The 16,930-nt window shown below is 47.7% G+C and overlaps 1 protein-coding gene across 4 annotated transcripts in view; it reads left to right on the top strand.

The window, feature by feature from the left end:
• FKBP15 (FKBP prolyl isomerase family member 15) overlaps positions 1 to 16,930 on the top strand; it is a 48,142-nt gene that overhangs the window by 16,676 nt on the left and 14,536 nt on the right. For 3 of the 4 annotated variants that reach the window (XM_058159326.1, XM_058159328.1, XM_058159329.1), the window contains 11 exons: positions 182 to 325; positions 1,891 to 2,036; positions 2,542 to 2,590; positions 3,571 to 3,690; positions 4,745 to 4,838; positions 6,656 to 6,759; positions 7,894 to 7,987; positions 9,094 to 9,203; positions 10,269 to 10,376; positions 11,660 to 11,754; positions 14,420 to 14,522. In XM_058159326.1, the coding sequence (XP_058015309.1) occupies positions 182 to 325; positions 1,891 to 2,036; positions 2,542 to 2,590; positions 3,571 to 3,690; positions 4,745 to 4,838; positions 6,656 to 6,759; positions 7,894 to 7,987; positions 9,094 to 9,203; positions 10,269 to 10,376; positions 11,660 to 11,754; positions 14,420 to 14,522 (1,167 nt within the window). The remainder of the gene's footprint in view (positions 1 to 181; positions 326 to 1,890; positions 2,037 to 2,541; positions 2,591 to 3,570; positions 3,691 to 4,744; positions 4,839 to 6,655; positions 6,760 to 7,893; positions 7,988 to 9,093; positions 9,204 to 10,268; positions 10,377 to 11,659; positions 11,755 to 14,419; positions 14,523 to 16,930) is intronic. The other variant, XM_058159327.1, reaches the window with a different exon arrangement.

The following is a 16,930-nucleotide window of genomic DNA, read 5'->3' as shown; positions in this document are numbered from 1 at the left end:
AACAATCTGGGTCCTCATTTTACCTACCTTATAAAGGATGGAAGGCTGAGTCAACCTCGGGCCTGGTGGGATTCGAGCCTGCAGTAATTGCAGGCTGCTGTGTTTTAATAACAGGCTTCTTACCAGCCTGAGCTACCACGGCCCATTGTATTGCATGACTTTCTGTTTTATCTCCCCGAAGGGCTGGGAGGACGGGATGCTTGGTCTGAAGAAAGGAAGCAAGCGTTTCCTAGTTGTCCCTCCGGCGCTGGCTTATGGGTCTCAGGGAGTGGCGAATCGTGTTCCTCCGGACTCCACGCTGGCCTTTGAGGTGGAGGTCAAGAGAGTAAGCCGTTCTGTCTTGTTCAGGGGTGCTTGAGAGCCAGCTGTGGCCCATGTTGTCTGTCTGTCTAGCAAAGAGTACGGAAAAGAGTAATAAAAATGATTAGGGGGCTGGAGGCTAAAACGTATGAAAAAAAACGGTTGCAGGAATTAGGTAGTCTAGTGAAAAGAAGGACCAGGGGTGACATGATAGCAGTCTTCCAATATTTGAGGGGCTGCCCCAGAGAGGAAGAGGGAGTCAAGCTATTCTCCAAAGCACCTGAAGGCAGGACAAGAAGCAACAGATGGAAACTAATCAAGGAGAGAAGCAACTTAGAACTAAGGACAAACTTCCTAACAGTGAGAACAATCAATAAGTGGAACAACTTGCCTGCAGAAGTTGTGAATGTTCCAACACTGGAAGTTTTTAAGAAAAGATTGGACAACCGTTTGTGTGAAATAGTATAGGATTTCCTGCCTGAACAGGGGTTAGGCTAGAAGACACAATCTTCAGAGGATAATTAGAACTGCAGAAAAAATAATTGCTACCAACCTGCCTTCCATGGAGGACCTGTATACTGCACGAATCAAGAAGAGGGCCGTGAAAATATTTACAGACCCCTCGCATCCTGGACATAAACTGTTTCAACCCCTACCCTCAAAACAACGCTATAGAGCACTGCACACCAGAACAACTAGACACAAGGACAGTTTTTTCCCTAATGCCATCACTCTGTTAAACAAATAAATCCCACAACACTGTCAAACTATTGACTAAATCTGCACTACTATTAATCTTCTCATCGTTCCCATCATCACCCATCTCCTTCCACTTATGACTGTATGACTGTAACTTTGCTGCTGGTAATCCTTATGATTTATATTGATATTGATTGTTCCTGATTGCTTATTTGTAGCCTATGACTATCGTTAAGTGTTGTATCATTAAGTGTTAAATTGTACCCTATGACCATCATTGGGGTTGTAAATGTTGTACCTTTTTTTTTTTAAATTTGCATTTATATCCCGCCCTTCTCCGAAGACTCAGGGCGGCTTACACTATGTCAAGCAATAGTCTTCAACCATTTGTATATTATATACAAAGTCAACTTATTGCCCCCAACAATCTGGGTCCTCATTTTACCTACCTTATAAAGGATGGAAGGCTGAGTTTACCTTGGGCCTGGTGGGGCTTGAACCTGCAGTAATTGCAAGCAGCTGCTGTTAATAACAGACTGTCTTACCAGTCTGAGCCACCAGAGGCCCCTTGATGAAGGTATCTTTTCTTTTATGTACGATGAGAGCATATGCACCAAGACCAATTCCTTGTGTGTCCAATCACACTGTGGCCAATAAAGAATTCTATTCTATTCTATTCTATTCTATTTTCTATATTCTATTCTATTCTATTCTATGATTCTTGATGAAGGTATCTTTTCTTTTATGTACACTGAGAACTTATGCACCAAGACCAATTCCTTGTGTGTCCAATCACACTTGGCCAATAAAAAAAATATCTATTCTATTCTAAGACCTCCAAGATCCCTTCTAACTCCGTTATTCAGTCTCACCCCTCCCCCTCTTTCTTAGGTGAGATTGGCCAAGGAGGCTGCTTCAAATGGGCAGAACGCGGCCCCCAGGGACTCCCTGGTGCCCTCTCCAGGACCAAGCACTGAACCTCTCGGCCCCGACCCTGCAGGGTTGCCTCCTCCCGGCACGCTACCACCGAAGCCCGGGTGAGTTATCAGTTTGAATTGAATCTTTCAATCCTCTTCTACACGTTAATGTCTTTGTCAGGCAGGGTCTGCTGCTTGAGAAAGACTGAGGAATGCTAGTAATTGTTTGTATTTAATTCAAAGGCTTTAAGCCAGCGGTTCTCAACCAGAGCTGTTATTCAGCCGGTTGGGGCCGGTTTGCCCGAACCGGTAGCAGAAATCGTGGGTGGCTTTTGAGGTAGAAGTCAAGAGGGTACGAACTGGGCACGTACGGGCACAATACAAGCGTGCGCCCGTGGGGCGAACCAGTAGTAACATAACCTGAAACACACCGCTATTCTCAACCTTGACAACGTTAACACCGGTGGGCTTTTAACTCCATCCTGCCTGGGGAATTCTGGGAGTTGAAGTCCACACATCTTAAAGTAACGGAGGTTGAGTAACAATGCTACAGGCTTTTGAATTCTTAAAGCAGACTTTTCTACGCTGCTCAGCTGTTCTAAGATTGCACTTTTGAATGCCACAGGGAGCCAGCTTTGCGGGCCAAATCCAACTCTCTCAGTGAACAACTAGCGGTAAGTCTTTGGTTCCCTCGGCTTGGCTTTCATTTTTCCAGTTTTTAATTTCAGGGTTTGATCTAAATTCTGTTCCACCTAAACCAGGGGTCTGCAAACTTGGCTCTTTTAAGACTTGTGGACTTCAACTCACAGAGTTCGAGGACCTCTGAGAGTTGAAGTCCACAAGTCTTAAAAGAGCCAAGTTTGCAGACCCCGGACCTAAACTGACTCTTGCTGACTGCAACTTTCTGTCAATGTGAACCACGGGTGGGATTCAGCCGGTTCGGACCAGTTCGGGAGAACCGGATGTTAATTTTAATCCGGTTCACCGAACCGGTTGTTCCAAGGACTGGCTGACTCCACCCACCCACCCCCTCCCCTCCCAGGAGTCTCTACATGGCCCGTTTTGGATGCCAGGTAAGTGCAGGGCTCGTGCAGAGGCTCTGGGAGGGCAAAAAATGGGCCTACCGGAAGTTCAGAAACGGGCCTGTTTAGGGCCTCCGGTGCCTGGGGGAGGCCGTTTTTGCCCTCCAGGAAAGCCTCCGGAGCTTGGGGAGGGCAAAAAATGGGCCTACCAGAAGTACCAGAAGTCTGAAAACGAGCTCATTTCCAGCCTCCAGAAGGCCTCCAGTGCCTGGGGGAGGCAGTTTTCGCCCTCCTGGAGGCTCCAGGAAAGCCTCCGGAACTTGGGAAAGGCGAAACCCCCCCCCCGCCGTGTTGCAGGAGGCTGAGTAGGCCACGCCCCCATGGCCACGCCCTCACCCAGCAACCGGGCAGCGAACCGGTTGCTGAAATTTTTCAATCCCACCCCCGGTGTGAACTCATTCTGGACTCGAACGCTGCCTGTTTTTTTTGGGTTTTTTTTTCCAAAGTTGAAAGACGGAACCGAGCTCAGGAAATCGGGATATTTTCTCTCAACGCTTCCTTTGGTGTTTTTTTGTTTGTTTGTTTGTTTGTTTGTTTTGTTTTCTCTATCTTTCTTTTTGTCCTCTTGTCAGAACCCCGACGTGGCGAAAGCAAAGCTGATTTCACGCATGGCGAAGATGGGACAACCAATGCTGCCTTTCCTTCCCGGTTCGGCTCCTGCTCAGCTGGACTCAAGTGATTCGGAGATCGAGGTGGGCGGGCATCGGAATCCAGAGGCTCCTTCAAAGGGAGGGGGGGCGGGGGGGCGGCGGAAGGAAATCCCTACCATTTGCCAGGATCAATGTTGCTCCAAAACTGGTGTGACTTCTGAGAAACCATTCAATTAATTCTTCTTCCCAATTCTTCCCTTAGACTGATATATATACTATGTAATTTACCATTTTATCGTAAGCTGCCTAGGGTCGCATATGTGAGATGGGTAGCTAGATTGATTGATTGATTGGATGGATGTGTTCTGACCCCAAGAGCGTGAAGCAGACTCCTTGTCCTGACAAAAACTCCTTTTTTATTAAGTTACTGTGAATTCCTCTCATTCCCATCCAGCAAAGTCTTTCAAGGGAGAATTGGCAGTCAGAAACCTTCTCTGCCTTGGAGAGCTGTCAGGCGGATATCTTCAAAACCTGGCAAGGAGTCTCGGAGAGTCACGAACCAATTAAGCGAATTAATTGTCCTCCTGCAAACTCCGCTCTCCTTTCGCTCCTCTTTTTATTCCCTCTCGGAGGGACCCTTCACCGTCCACCTGTGGCCTTACTCCTGAGTCGACCCTTGTTCTTTAGCCGTTCCCTCCTCCTGGCAGCTCTGCGCATGCGCACACTGGGAACAGGCTCCAGCTCTTCTTCTGCCCCACTGATGTCCGACTCCGAAGGCAGCTGACAACTGTCAGATGGCCCTGGCCCTCTCTCTGCCTCCGACGCAGAGCCTTCATCAGAGCCTTCCCCAGACTCCGGGACTGGCCCATGTTCCTCCCCAACTTCCTCACTCTCTGAGTCTGCCACCTGCTCCGCTGGCGGACCGCAACAGGATGGATGGATGGGAGAAACAATTGGGGAAGGCGTGAAAAGATACAGATAGTTTTCAATTGACGGCTGTATTTGAGCCTGCAGTTGCGGTCATCGGTCAAGGAACTTAATGCGGCTGTCCAATTTTACGCCATTTATTTTGTGCTGCCTTCAGAGTGGCATGTTAATAGGAGGAAAGTGGTTTAGGATGACAAGGAAAAACTAATGCAAAGGGTGTGTGTTTCAGGATCCCAACACCTTGAGACAAGCTACTCATCCCGCCACATCGTCTCCGCTGAAACCTTCCTCCCCAGCTGCTCTTCCTCAGATAACAGCCCAAGGCACGTAAATCCCATCTTCTCCCAGCCTGCCTTTCATTTTCAACCTACGTTTCTTAGTAGGGGAAGTAGTGTGGGGGGGAAATATCACTGTCTTCCCCTGGATCCCAGTGGCTTTGACATCTATGTTAGCGTGTGATCCACAGGCTCCTCAAAATTCCAGCGGGACCAGAGGGACTAGAAACTTGGTGGAAGAGCCTAAAAATTCTTCCCCTCGTCCTTGTGTTCCTTTTTTTAAAAAATTTGTTTATTTAAAATAAATCATTTTAGTTGGCTTTGTTTATATTATTTTCCATTTCCATCAAACAGTGTATAATCTGGGTTCAGTTATTTGAACACCCATATATTTGTTATTACTGTATATTCATCACAATAATATTAGTAACGATATAATAGTATACGGTGGTGGGTTTCAAATTTTTTTATTACTGGTTCTGTGGGTGTGGTTTGGTAGGCGTGGCATGGCATGGCTTGGTAGGCGTGTCTTGGTGGGCGTGACAAGGGAAGGATACTGCAAAATCCCCATTCCCTCCCCACTCCAGGGGAAGGTTACTGCAAAATCCCCATTTCCTCCCGATCAGCTGGGACTCGGGAGGCAGAGAATAGATGGGGGCGGGGCCAGTCAGAATTTTTACTACCGGTTGTCTGAACTACTCAAAATTTCCACTACTAGTTCTCCAGAACTGGTCAGAACCTGCTGAAACCTACCTCTGATATTATAATAGCGATAATACATAACCTCATCATCTTTAAATTCACTCCACATTAACATTTCCTCTTTATATTTCTCCTCCTTTCTAACTTCTGTTGTCTAACCGTTGATAAAATACGTCCCACGTCAAAAAACATTCAGCCTCTTCCTTATCTTTAATAATAAGTGTTAGCCTGTCCATTTCTGCGCGTTCTATTTTCTTAATTACTTTCTCATCATTTTTGTGTATCTCCTCGTCTTTGTGTCTTTTCCTGCTTTAAAATTACTCTGCACTGCAGTTGGCTGCTACTCCTGGGTATCTTGAGTTCTAGAACCCGCCCAGAAATCACCTTCATACGAATTATTTCTAGTTCCATCTGATTTCTGCATTGGCTACCAAGACCAGACTTGGGTTCCAGAACTGACCCAGGAATCACCTTCGGAAGAATTATTTCTAGTTCCTTCTGGTTTTTGCAGACATGTGCTTAGCTAGCTCCTACACTGCCTCTATTTTTCTCAACTGTGTGGCTATTCACAATCGTGGCTCCCATGTGACACCACTCCTGCGCAGGCTGCACTGGCTACCTGTGGTCTTCCGGGTGCACTTCAAGGTGCTGGTTACTACCTTTAAAGCGCTCCATGGCTTAGGACCGGGTTACTTACGGGACCGCCTACTGCTACCAATTGCCTCTCACCGACCCGTGCGCTCCCACAGAGAGGGACTCCTCAGGGTGCCGTCCGCCAAACAATGTCGGCTGGCGGCCCCCAGGAGTAGGGCCTTCTCTGTGGGGGCTCCCACCCTCTGGAATGAACTTCCCCCAGGACTTCGCCAACTTCCGGACCTTCGAACCTTTCGCCGCGAGCTGAAGACATATTTATTCATCCGCGCAGGACTGGCGTAGGGTTTTTAGTTTTTATCTGGTTTTAATTTCAGTGGGTTTTATTCTTTTAAAGATTTTAACTTGGGCCAAATTGAATAAGTTTTTTTTAAATAGTATTTTATTCTGTATTTATTATGTTTGTTCTGTTTTTACTTGGCTGTAAACCGCCCTGAATCCTTCGGGAGAAGGGCGGTATAAAAATTTGATTAAATAAAATAAATAAATAAATCTCCATTTCCTTTTTCCAGGGCCCCAGGTACCTGCTCCTGGACTCCACGCGTCCTCGGCTGCTGTGATACCTACGGCCTTGCATCCACACCCAGCTCTTCCTGGGTCCTCTCAGAGTCTTCAGGTATGGATGTTGATGAGCATCTATGTGACCGGATCTGATTTGAGGACTTTTGGTTGTTAAATGAACACAGCCGACGTTAAGCAAATCCCTGCATTCCTACGGGTGGTTTTTGCCAGAAACTGGTTGAAAAAGTCTGGAAACCAGCCAAATATAACCAGCCAAATTGTTGGTTGCAAAAAGTCTGGAAACCAGCCAAATATAACCAGCCAAATTGTTAAATCATGATCGCTTGGCTGCAGCCGGCCATAAAGATGATCATGACTATGCTGGAGTGTGTAGCTTGTTGGAACTCTGAAACCAGGTTGTAAGTAGCTTTGAAACAGTCGCTAAACAACCAGTCGTAACTCAAGAACGTCCCGTAGCGGTCATCAAAGCTCTTAGATTCCTCTTCCTTGGGCTAAAGGTTTTAAGCCTGGAATTGAAAACTTTAGGGCTAAAACCGTGATGGCAAACCTTTGGCATGCGTGCCAGACGTGTCACGCAGCGCCCTCTCCGTGGGCACGCAAGCCGTTGCTGCAGTCCAGCTTTGCTGCGCATGCGTGGGAGCACCTCCAGCTGGCCAGCTGGTTGTCAGTTTTGGACGGCAATTTCCTTTTGGCTTCTTAACTGCCGCATATTTTAGCTGGGGACGTTGGGAGGGGGTTGTTGTTGGAGCGGTAGAAAGTTAGTCATAACATTCCGTATTCAAGGACATCCAGCGTCTGACGGAGACTGCCTAAAGATTGTATCCAATGGAGTGTGAAGAGTGGATTGGACAATGTGATGAACTTGTGGGTGTGGGGGCAGGGCTGAGAACTGTCAACCGGGTGTGGGGAAAACGTGGAAGGCTTTCAGATTCGGGTTTTCCCAGCTGTGCCAACGTGACATCTCTAATAAATTGGAACTTTGAGGAACCCTCAAGCCTCAGAGCTTTATTTCGTTGGGGGCGTTCCTTGGAACCCTGACACTGGTCTTTGGGTCTCTGCTGCGCATGTGTGTGTGGGGGTGTGTGCACGAACATACATGGGTGGGGCGTGTGCGAGGGCCACACGCATTGCAATTTGGGGGTTCAGCCGCACGCTTTGGGCGCTCGATCTGGAAAAGGTTAACCATCACCGGGCTAAAAGATCTTTCTATTTTACTTCACCCTTTTAGGCCTACACAGGGATGAGCTACGCCTACCCACAAGGCCCTGCGGCAGCTTCCCAGCTCCAGCCTATTGGGGCCATCTTTCCCGCTCCTTTCCAAGGTACGCCAGGGCCTGCGCTTGCAGAGCTCTCCGTGGCGGCATCGATGTGAAATGCTAAACCGGGATTAGGTAGAACCGCTTACCCCAAGCGAGATATGGGTGGTGTGATGACCCGGGGGCGTGACACAAAGGCAACACAGCCAGAGAATCGATACGAGTCCCTTTATGATGTCCCCCCAATGTCCCTTTCAACTCTCCGGCCTGGAGAGAAAGCTCTTCCACCAACCTGTCATAGTCTTTGGCTGGCAGTACTTCAGTCCCCCAACGTTGTAAGCAGAAAACTTCTAACAAAAAATCCAAAGGCAGGAAGGTAATTAAGGGCAAGCAAAATAAGGAATTCCACAAGTAAAATAGTACGGCAGTAAATCAAGCCGGTTGGGAGATTGCCAGGATTCAAAGAAACACAAGATAAACTCAGTGTTTGTTCCCGACAACCACTCCTCCTCCCGTTTGCTTTTCCTTTTAAACTCCAGCAGCAGCTGTGCCTTGTAAAGAGCATCGGGTCCCTTTCCTTCCTCGTAAGCCACGCAACCCACGTTGCTCTCTTCTCCGTTCCTCCCTGCGCTGCCTAGGATGAGGAGGGGGATGGGCCCTGGTCTTCATCTGAACCCCCCTCTCCCTTGTTCTACCTCTCCCCTGCTCTGCCCAGCCTGACTTTGCCCTTCCCCAGTTTCTTCCACAGCCAACGGAGCCAACTCTCTGTCAGCCGCTCCTCTTCCCCTTCGGATTCAGACTCCGACAGGGTCATGACAGGTGGTTTCTACCCGTGCTGTGTTCTCTGCAGGAGGACGTTTGAAAAAGCCTCCTCTGCCACCGCTAGAGTTGTCAAACCTTTTAGGAAACCCTGGACTTCCAGTCGGCTCCAGATTTGAATGGGGGCTTCCGGTTAGGACCTTTGTGGCTCTTTGAGTGTTTAAGGTTGCCGACCCCTGTTTTAACTTAATCTCTCTTTTTTTTGTTCTGCAATTGCCAAACGTGTTTGTTTATTTTTAATTGATGGATTAATTCTCTTTCTTAGCTTTCGGAGCAGCTCTGTTTACTACTCTTTTCCTGATATTTTCCGTTGCTCTTCTTTTTTTTTTCAAAAACCGTGTTTCCTTCCAAAGCAGCTGGCGATATTGGTTCTTTCTTAATGACGGAAGCGCGGCAGCAGAACACCGAAATCCGCCTGTCGGTGGGCAAAGTGGCTGACAAAATAGACCAGCTAACCGCTAAGGTAACATCAAAGGGATGAGGTGAAAGCTCGCCTCGCACTCCCGCAGGTCTTCCCTCTGCTTGGAAAGCCTATGCTCCTAGTCCTCAGTGAGGTGCTTCCGTTGAGCCTCCTTCTCGGCCAGATCCAATTTGAACTGAGCTGTTTTGCCAACTCTTTCTCATGGTGGCTGCTTAGCTCCAGCAACTGCTTCCTTTTGGGGCCCTAAAGAGCCCGGGTGGGGAGGCAAGGAGTGGCTGGCAGGGGGGAGGTGAGTAGAGGCCGGTGAGATGCCTCTTGACATGAGTGACATTGAGTTGGCCACGCCCACCCAGTCACATGACCACCTAGCTATGCCCACCCAGCCGGTCATTAGGCAGATCCTATGAGTGGTCCGCGGAATTTAAAATTATAAATTTAGTGGTCCCTGTGGTCTGAAAGGTTGGTGAACTTTGGTTTAAAGCAGTGGTAGTCAACTTGGTCCCTACCGCCCACCAGTGGGCGTTCCAGCTTTCATGGTGGGTGGTAGGGGTTTTGTCCGATATTGAAGCACTTTCCTTTTTTTTTAATTTAATTGACATTTTTTAAAAAAATTCATAGCATTATTTAAAAACATTTTCATTAGGTTTTCATAGAATTCCCCGCGACAGTTTAAATTTCTGAAAATATACTATTTGTATCGCCCGCGCATAAGTTTAGTTCACGTTACGTAAGTGAAACTAAATGGCACTAGAGTGCGACCGCAAGCAAAAGAGCCTCGTCCCAGAATAGCTCGCGCATCTCCCCCCCACACCACCCAGCTATAACAGACAAGCAGAGCTGGTAGCTGGCACTGCCTCCCTCCAAACCCAACCCACGATGCGCGAGAGGCATGTGCAGACGACGATACACGGCGCATTACTGTGGGAACCGGTGGGCAGTTAGAAAATTTTACCACTAACAGAGATACAAAAGTGGGCGGTAGGTATAAAAAGGTTGACTACCCCAGGTTTAAAGCACTGAGGCTCCTTTGAATGCATCATAGCCACTGTGGTTTGAACGAGATACCTTAGCCAAGGTGTGATCCAAGACCTTCTCTATATCTTACAGGTGGAGGAGTTGCAGAAACAGAATTCTACCCAAAGCTTGTTACCAGGTATCTCCTCCGTTACAATGGAGACAACCATGATTATGACCAACATCCAGCGCATCGTTCAGGTAAAGTAAAGATACATTCAAAAATGTCCCGGAGAAACTTGTTCAACAACTCGCTGTCTCTCTTCAGAGTGAGGTGTTGACCTACAGTTTCTCCAGGATACTTTTGAGTCTGTGTGTGTGTGTTTGTGTGTATACATGCAGTTTAACCTCCATCCTAGCTTGTTAGTTCTTCATTGACCAAAACAACAACAACCACCAATCTTCTTGTCCCAAAGGTGTCCTGTTTCCAAGAGGCAGCTGAACTTTCTGGTTTTTCTTTGAAGACGTTTCGCTTCTCATCCCAGAAGCTTCTTCAGCTCTGACTGTAGGCGGTGGGGAATGGAAGTCAGAGCTGAAGAAGCTTCTGGGATGAGAAGCGAAACGTCTTCGAAGTCCATCTGCCTCTTGGAAACAAAACACCTGTGGGACAACCGTGACCTGGATGACTGCGAAGCTCCACAGACAACCGATCTTCTTCCATTATTAACATGATTGCCAATTCTCTGGAATGATCCATGGATACGTTTTGTCCAACCTTAGTTGATCGTAGAACATCTGTCGCCCTCATTGAAGGAGAGGGAGAAGCCCGTCCTACTTAAGAAGAAGACCTCCCTGATGCATGTGCAATGATGTCCCTCTGCAATTCTCTAGTTCAATGATGGCGAACCTGTGGCATGCGAGCTCAGCTCCGGTGCGCATGTGTGTGCCGGCCAGCTGATTTTCGGGCCTTCTGGCCCCACCAGAAGTAGGGAAACGGGCTGTTTCCTGCCACCAGTGTGGTGGTGGGGAAGGCCCGTTTTTCTCTATCACCTGGCTCCAGAGCGCCTCTAGGAGTCTCTGGAGGCTGGGGACAGCAAAAAAGTCACTTCCTGACCAACCGGAAGATGGTAAACGGGCCGTTTCTAGCCTCTGGAGGGCCTCCAAGGAGATGGGGAAGGCTTTTTTTCACCAACCTCTCCCCCCGCGCGTCCCCCCAGACTCCTAGAGAGGCTCCGGAGCCAGGTGAGAGAGAAAAACGGGCCTACCGGGCCATCGCGTATCAGGAGCTGGGGGAGTAGAGGGGAAAGTTGCGTGCGTGGACACGTAGAATGATGGGGGTGGACATGCGCACACGTGACACACACACACACACACACCCCGCCTCTCTCCTGGCAAGCAATGGCAAAAAGGTTAGCCATCACTTTTGCTTGAGGTGGTGGGGCTTGTCCTACAGAACCACCTGGAAATGCTCTCACAGGAACCCCTAACCGCTAATGCCAAGGAGAAAAAGACGCTGGCCCATCTTTTGGGGGTTCTCTCTGCAGGAAAACGAGAGGCTGAAGCAAGAGGTTTTCGAGAAGAGCGGCCGCATCGAGGAACAGAACGAGAAGATCAGTGAATTGATTCAGCGAAATCAGAGGTGAGAACAGTCCATCAGTACTTGTTGTGACCGAGGCCCAAGTAGTGGTTACCAAACACAATTCAGTCCTTTGTTTTATTAAAGTAGCTGAGAATTAATTCGTTCTCAGCTTAGTCCAAAACAAATTCTTCATAAACAATCCTTCGGCCTTATCACCAACCTTTGTTGTCTTTGGCAACCTGCCAAAGGCTTTTCTTGGCAAAAACCTCACAAAGTTCAAGAGACGCTGACAAGAAGCAATGGAATCAACGTTGCTTTCCTACAAAGAACTCAAGAGCCGTTGCTGCTCTTTTAAGCCTTTTGGGAGGGGCCAGTCATCTTCTGGCCTTACTCCTGAGTTGTCCTTTTTGCTTTAGCTGCTCTTGTCTTCTGGCACCTCTTTGCATGTGTGCACTAGGAACAGGCTCCTCCTGTTCCTCTGCCTCTCTGCTGTCCGCCTCTGGAGGCTCCAGAGTCTGCGCATCGCTCCCAGATGACCCATCTCTGCCTCCGATGCACAGCCCTCGTCCCCTGACTCCACGACTGTCCCATGGTCCTCCCCAGCCTCCTCACTGTCCGACTCCGCTACCAGCTCTGCAGGCTGCTGGCAGACCACAACAAGTATTTCCATCTGTGTGGAAGGCTGCCTTTGACTTATGGTTCTAGCACAGTGGTTCTCAACCTTTATAGTGCTGCGACCCCTTTAATACAATTCCCCAGGATGTGGCGACCCCAACCATAAAATTATTTTCGTTTTGAATTTATCGCGCCTGAAGCCGTATTGGCTAGCGATCTGAACTGCTTGCGATTGCCTTGAGGACGGAGGCATTAAAGCGGAGACTCCTCCCCTATTAAGTTTATCGCGCCTGAAGCCAGATTAGGCTAGCGATTGGGAGTGATTGCAGCTGGCTTGAGAGGGAGACATCAGAGCAAAGATTTCTCTCTTTTTTAATTCATCATCGCGCCTGAAGCCGAATCCGGCTAGCGATTTGAAGAGCCTGCAGCTGGCTTGTGGAGTCAACCATTGGAGCGCGATTCTTCGACTCGCAAGTATACTTCCCATATTTCCGATGGTCTTAGGCGACCCCTGGCAAATCGTCATTCGACTCCCAATGGGGTCCCGACCCACAGGTTGAGAACCGCTGTTCTAGCAGCTCGTCCTGTTAAAACGCAGCCACTGTTGAACCATTGGAGCACCAGCTCCAATCACCTGTGCAGGACAGTGTGAGGTTTTGTGAAGTTTAGGCTTGACCTTGGGAAAAGAGTGCAAGAGGCAATTAAGGGGTCACAAGGAAGGAAGACGCTGTTAAAGGAGGGCTTGGAGAACAGTTGCATAGTGCAGAGATTAGAGCATGAGAAAGAAACTCAAAATAATCTCTCCCGAATTTTGTTGAGTAGGGACGGAAGGGACAGAAAGAACTGTCATGCCCCCGTCGGAGTCTGAATCTGAGACGGAAGACGAACAGCTGAGAAAGAGGGAGAGAATGGTTCCGTTGGCTGTGGAAGAAACTGGGGAAGGGCAAAGTTAAGCTGGACAGAGGAGGGGAGAGGCAGAACAAGGGAGAGGGGGTTCAGATGAAGACCAAAGCCCACCCCCTCCTCATCCTAGGGCGTGCAGGGAAGAGCGCAGAAGAGAGCAACGTGGGTTGCGTGGATTACGAGGAAGGAGAGGGCCCCGATTCCCTTCACAAGGCACACCTGGGGATGGAGTTTAAAGGAGAGGCAGTTGGGAGGGGCGTTTGTTGGGAACAAACGCTGAATTCACCTAGTGTTAAGAGTTGTGGCTTGCATTCCTGGCATTCTTCCTGACCGTTTGAATTATTCTGTGTGCTTATCTTGCCCTGCTGGAATTATTGGCTTCTGGGACTCATTATTTTGCCCTGCTGGAGAATAGAATAGAATAGAATAGAATAGAATAGAATAGTATAGAATAGAATAGAATAGAATAGAATAGAATAGAATAGAATAGAATAGAATAGAATAGAATAGAATAGAATAGCAGAAAAAATAATTGCTACCAACCTGCCTTCCATTGAGGACCTGGATACTGCACGAATCAAGAAGAGAGCCGTGAAAATATTTACAGACTCCTCGCATCCTGGACATAAACTGTTTCAACTCCTACCGTCAAAACGAAGCTATAGAGCACTGCACACCAGAATAACTAGACACAAGAACAGTTTTTTCCCGAAGGCCATCACTCTGCTAAACAAATAATTCCATCAACACTGTCAAACTATTTACTGAATCTGCACTACTATTAATCTTCTCATAGTTCCCATCACCAATCTATTTCCATTTATGACTGTATGACTATAACTTGTTGCTGGCAATCCTTATGATTTATATTGATATATTGACCATCAATTGTGTTGTAAATGTTGTACCTTGATGAACGTATCTTTTCTTTTATGTACACTGAGAGCATATGCACCAAGACAAATTCCTTGTGTGTCCAATCACACTTGGCCAATAAAAAATTCTATTCTATTCTATTCTATTGCCTTTGTGCCACGCCCCAGGCCATCACAAGAACCTTGGAAAGATGTTAATCCTTTTGAGATAAGCCAGATCGAGAAATAGGACACTGCAAGGATTCCGTACTTCACATGAAAGCTGCTTTGATGGCCGGGACCTGTCCCGTCTGACCCTCTTCTGCATTTCTTGTTCTCTTCCTTTCTTCCAGGTATGTGGAGCAAAGCAACCTGTTTATGGAGCAAAGGAACAATTCTCTGCAAATGAACACCGAACATTCTCAAGCCAGAGTCTTACACGCCGAGCAAGAAAAGGTAAGACCACCAAGAGGAGAGCCAAGATAGCTAATAGATGACGAAAACAGCCCCACCCCCCATCCCCAAAACCCTGGCATTCTACCCAGCATTTAACTTGAATTCCCCTTGATGCTCTGGTTGCCATCCTCAGAATCCCACACACGGGGGGAGAAATTGAAAAGCAGAGGAGAAAACAAAACTCACCCTGCTCCCCTTTCTCTCCCTTTCCCCCAATAACTTAAACTTTGAGCTCATTTTTCCCTACTTGGGAAGTGGGAAGAATGCTTCCCCTCAAGAATTAGAAGTGGTGGTAGAACCTACAGCGGTCGAACGATGACCTGGAAAGCTCGTAAGTCTGAGAAACAAAACGGTTTTGAAGAACCGGTTGTAAGTGGCGCCGGGTTTCACATTCTGTTGCTACCGGTTCGCCACAAGCGTGCGTGCACTCGCGTCACGCGTGCAGCTTCCGCGCATGCGCCCCGCCTCAAAACCGTGCTTAAATAGGACGGCATAGAGGTGGGGAGGGTGGACGGTCGCACCCGCCATCTCTGCTACCGGTTCTCTCGAACCGGTACGAACCGGCTGAATACCAATGACACCCAGAGTTGTGTGACAGCGAGGTGGGTGGCGGATAAATTTAATAAGTAAATAAAAGTCAAATGAAATAAATAGTTTAGGCCCAGGAGGACTGTTGGAAGGATGGAACAGCTGCTGAGGGCATCTCTTAATCCTCCAGATGGGTTTCCGTGTTTTATGGGTCCCCCAGCCAGCCTGTAATTTTCAGGCACTGCTGCAAGGACATCAGGACTGGAAAGAAGCTGCTTGTATATTTGAATAGCTATCTATTTTTTGTGGGTTTTTTTCCCAAGAGTGCCAGGATGTGACTCACAATCTTTTTGTTTTTATTTTTGGCTAACTCATCATCTCTTTTCGTCTCCTCTTCTGGCTTTCGATTCTGGTGGAGTTACCGTATATACTCGAGTATAAGCCGAGTTTTTCAGCACGTTTTTTGTGCTGAAAAACGTCCCCTCGGCTTATACTCGAGTATATACGGCTTATACTCGAGTTTTTTTTTTTCTTCTTTTTTTCACATTATACCGGATGGTGCAAACTTGGCGGGCTTTTGCATTAGCGCGGGGAAGCCCTGCCGGTGCAGTGAGAGGGCGGGGCGGGGGAGCCGCCAGCCTTCTCGGCTGAGGGAGGGAGGCTTTCCCTGACCGGTAGCTGCCTCATTTCCCTCCCTCGGCTTATACTCGAGTCCCCAGTTTACCCCAGTTTTTTGGGGTAAAATTGGGGACCTCGGCTTATACTCGGATCGGCTTATATTCGAGTATATACGGTAATTTTCCTTCTCCTGTCGCCGCTTCTTTTTTTTTCCCCTCTAGTACCTGCCGCCACTGGATCGGGGGTGGGATCAGGTGAGGTTCTCTTCTGTGGATAACCTGGCATTTTCCCCTGCCCCAGAAGCTCCCCTTTTCAACCTGAGCAGGAGAAAGCCGGTCCCCTCCCCCTTCTCCGAACTCTTTTACCGCTTGGCTTTTCTGTCCGAATATCCTGAACTCAGCAAATAGGGGTTTCCTAGAAGTTTCAGTGGTCTGTGTTAGTAATCTAGCATGTTTTCAATATATATATATATATATATATATAAATGTAGGTCTTCGAGTTTTCTCCCACATAAAATTGGAAGTGTCTTGGCGACGTTTCGACGAAGTCTCATTCGTCATCTTCAGGCTGGTGTTTTCAGCTTTGTGCTTCTAGGAGCAATGTGGGATCGCTGAAGCACGAAGCTGAAAACACCAGCCTGAAGATGACGAATGAGACTTCGTCGAAACGTCGCCAAGACACTTCCAATTTTACGCAGGAGAAAACCCGAATAACCAAAGACCTACATACAAACACCCACAAAAACCACAGAAAACACACACACACACACACACACGCACATATAATATTGATATATAAATTGATATATAATCAATTTGGCCATTGCGCGTGTAGTAGGCCCCTCCAGCTGTCTATTACACGCGCAATGGCCAAATTGATTAATGGCATATAAAGGCAGAGATCTCTGCAATGGTAGTTTAATACTCTGACGATGTCAGCAGATGGCTGACGAAAGCTTAGTAAAATAAAATTTTAATTATTTTAGTTCCAGAGCTCGCAGAATGTCTGTTTTTTGTTTTGCAAATATACCTGGAACTCGTATTTTTAGAATAGTTTGTTTGCGCGCTGCATAAATCATTCATGATTCAGAGAAAAAAACTAAAGCTCTTGTGCTAAGTTTACTCACTCTAAATTACATCCCGTGGAGTTCTGTGGACAGTGGCACAAACTGCCCATTTATTTGGAAGTTAGTTCAAGTCAGCGCAGTTTATTCTGAGCGCGCAAGGATTGTTCGATGACTCGATACATAATACAAAGTAATC

This window comes from Ahaetulla prasina, chromosome 16, assembly GCF_028640845.1.
Source record: "Ahaetulla prasina isolate Xishuangbanna chromosome 16, ASM2864084v1, whole genome shotgun sequence".
NCBI lineage: Eukaryota > Metazoa > Chordata > Lepidosauria > Squamata > Colubridae > Ahaetulla > Ahaetulla prasina.
The sequence above is the reverse complement of the archived record's forward strand: the minus strand, read 5'-3'. Positions and strand labels throughout refer to the sequence as shown.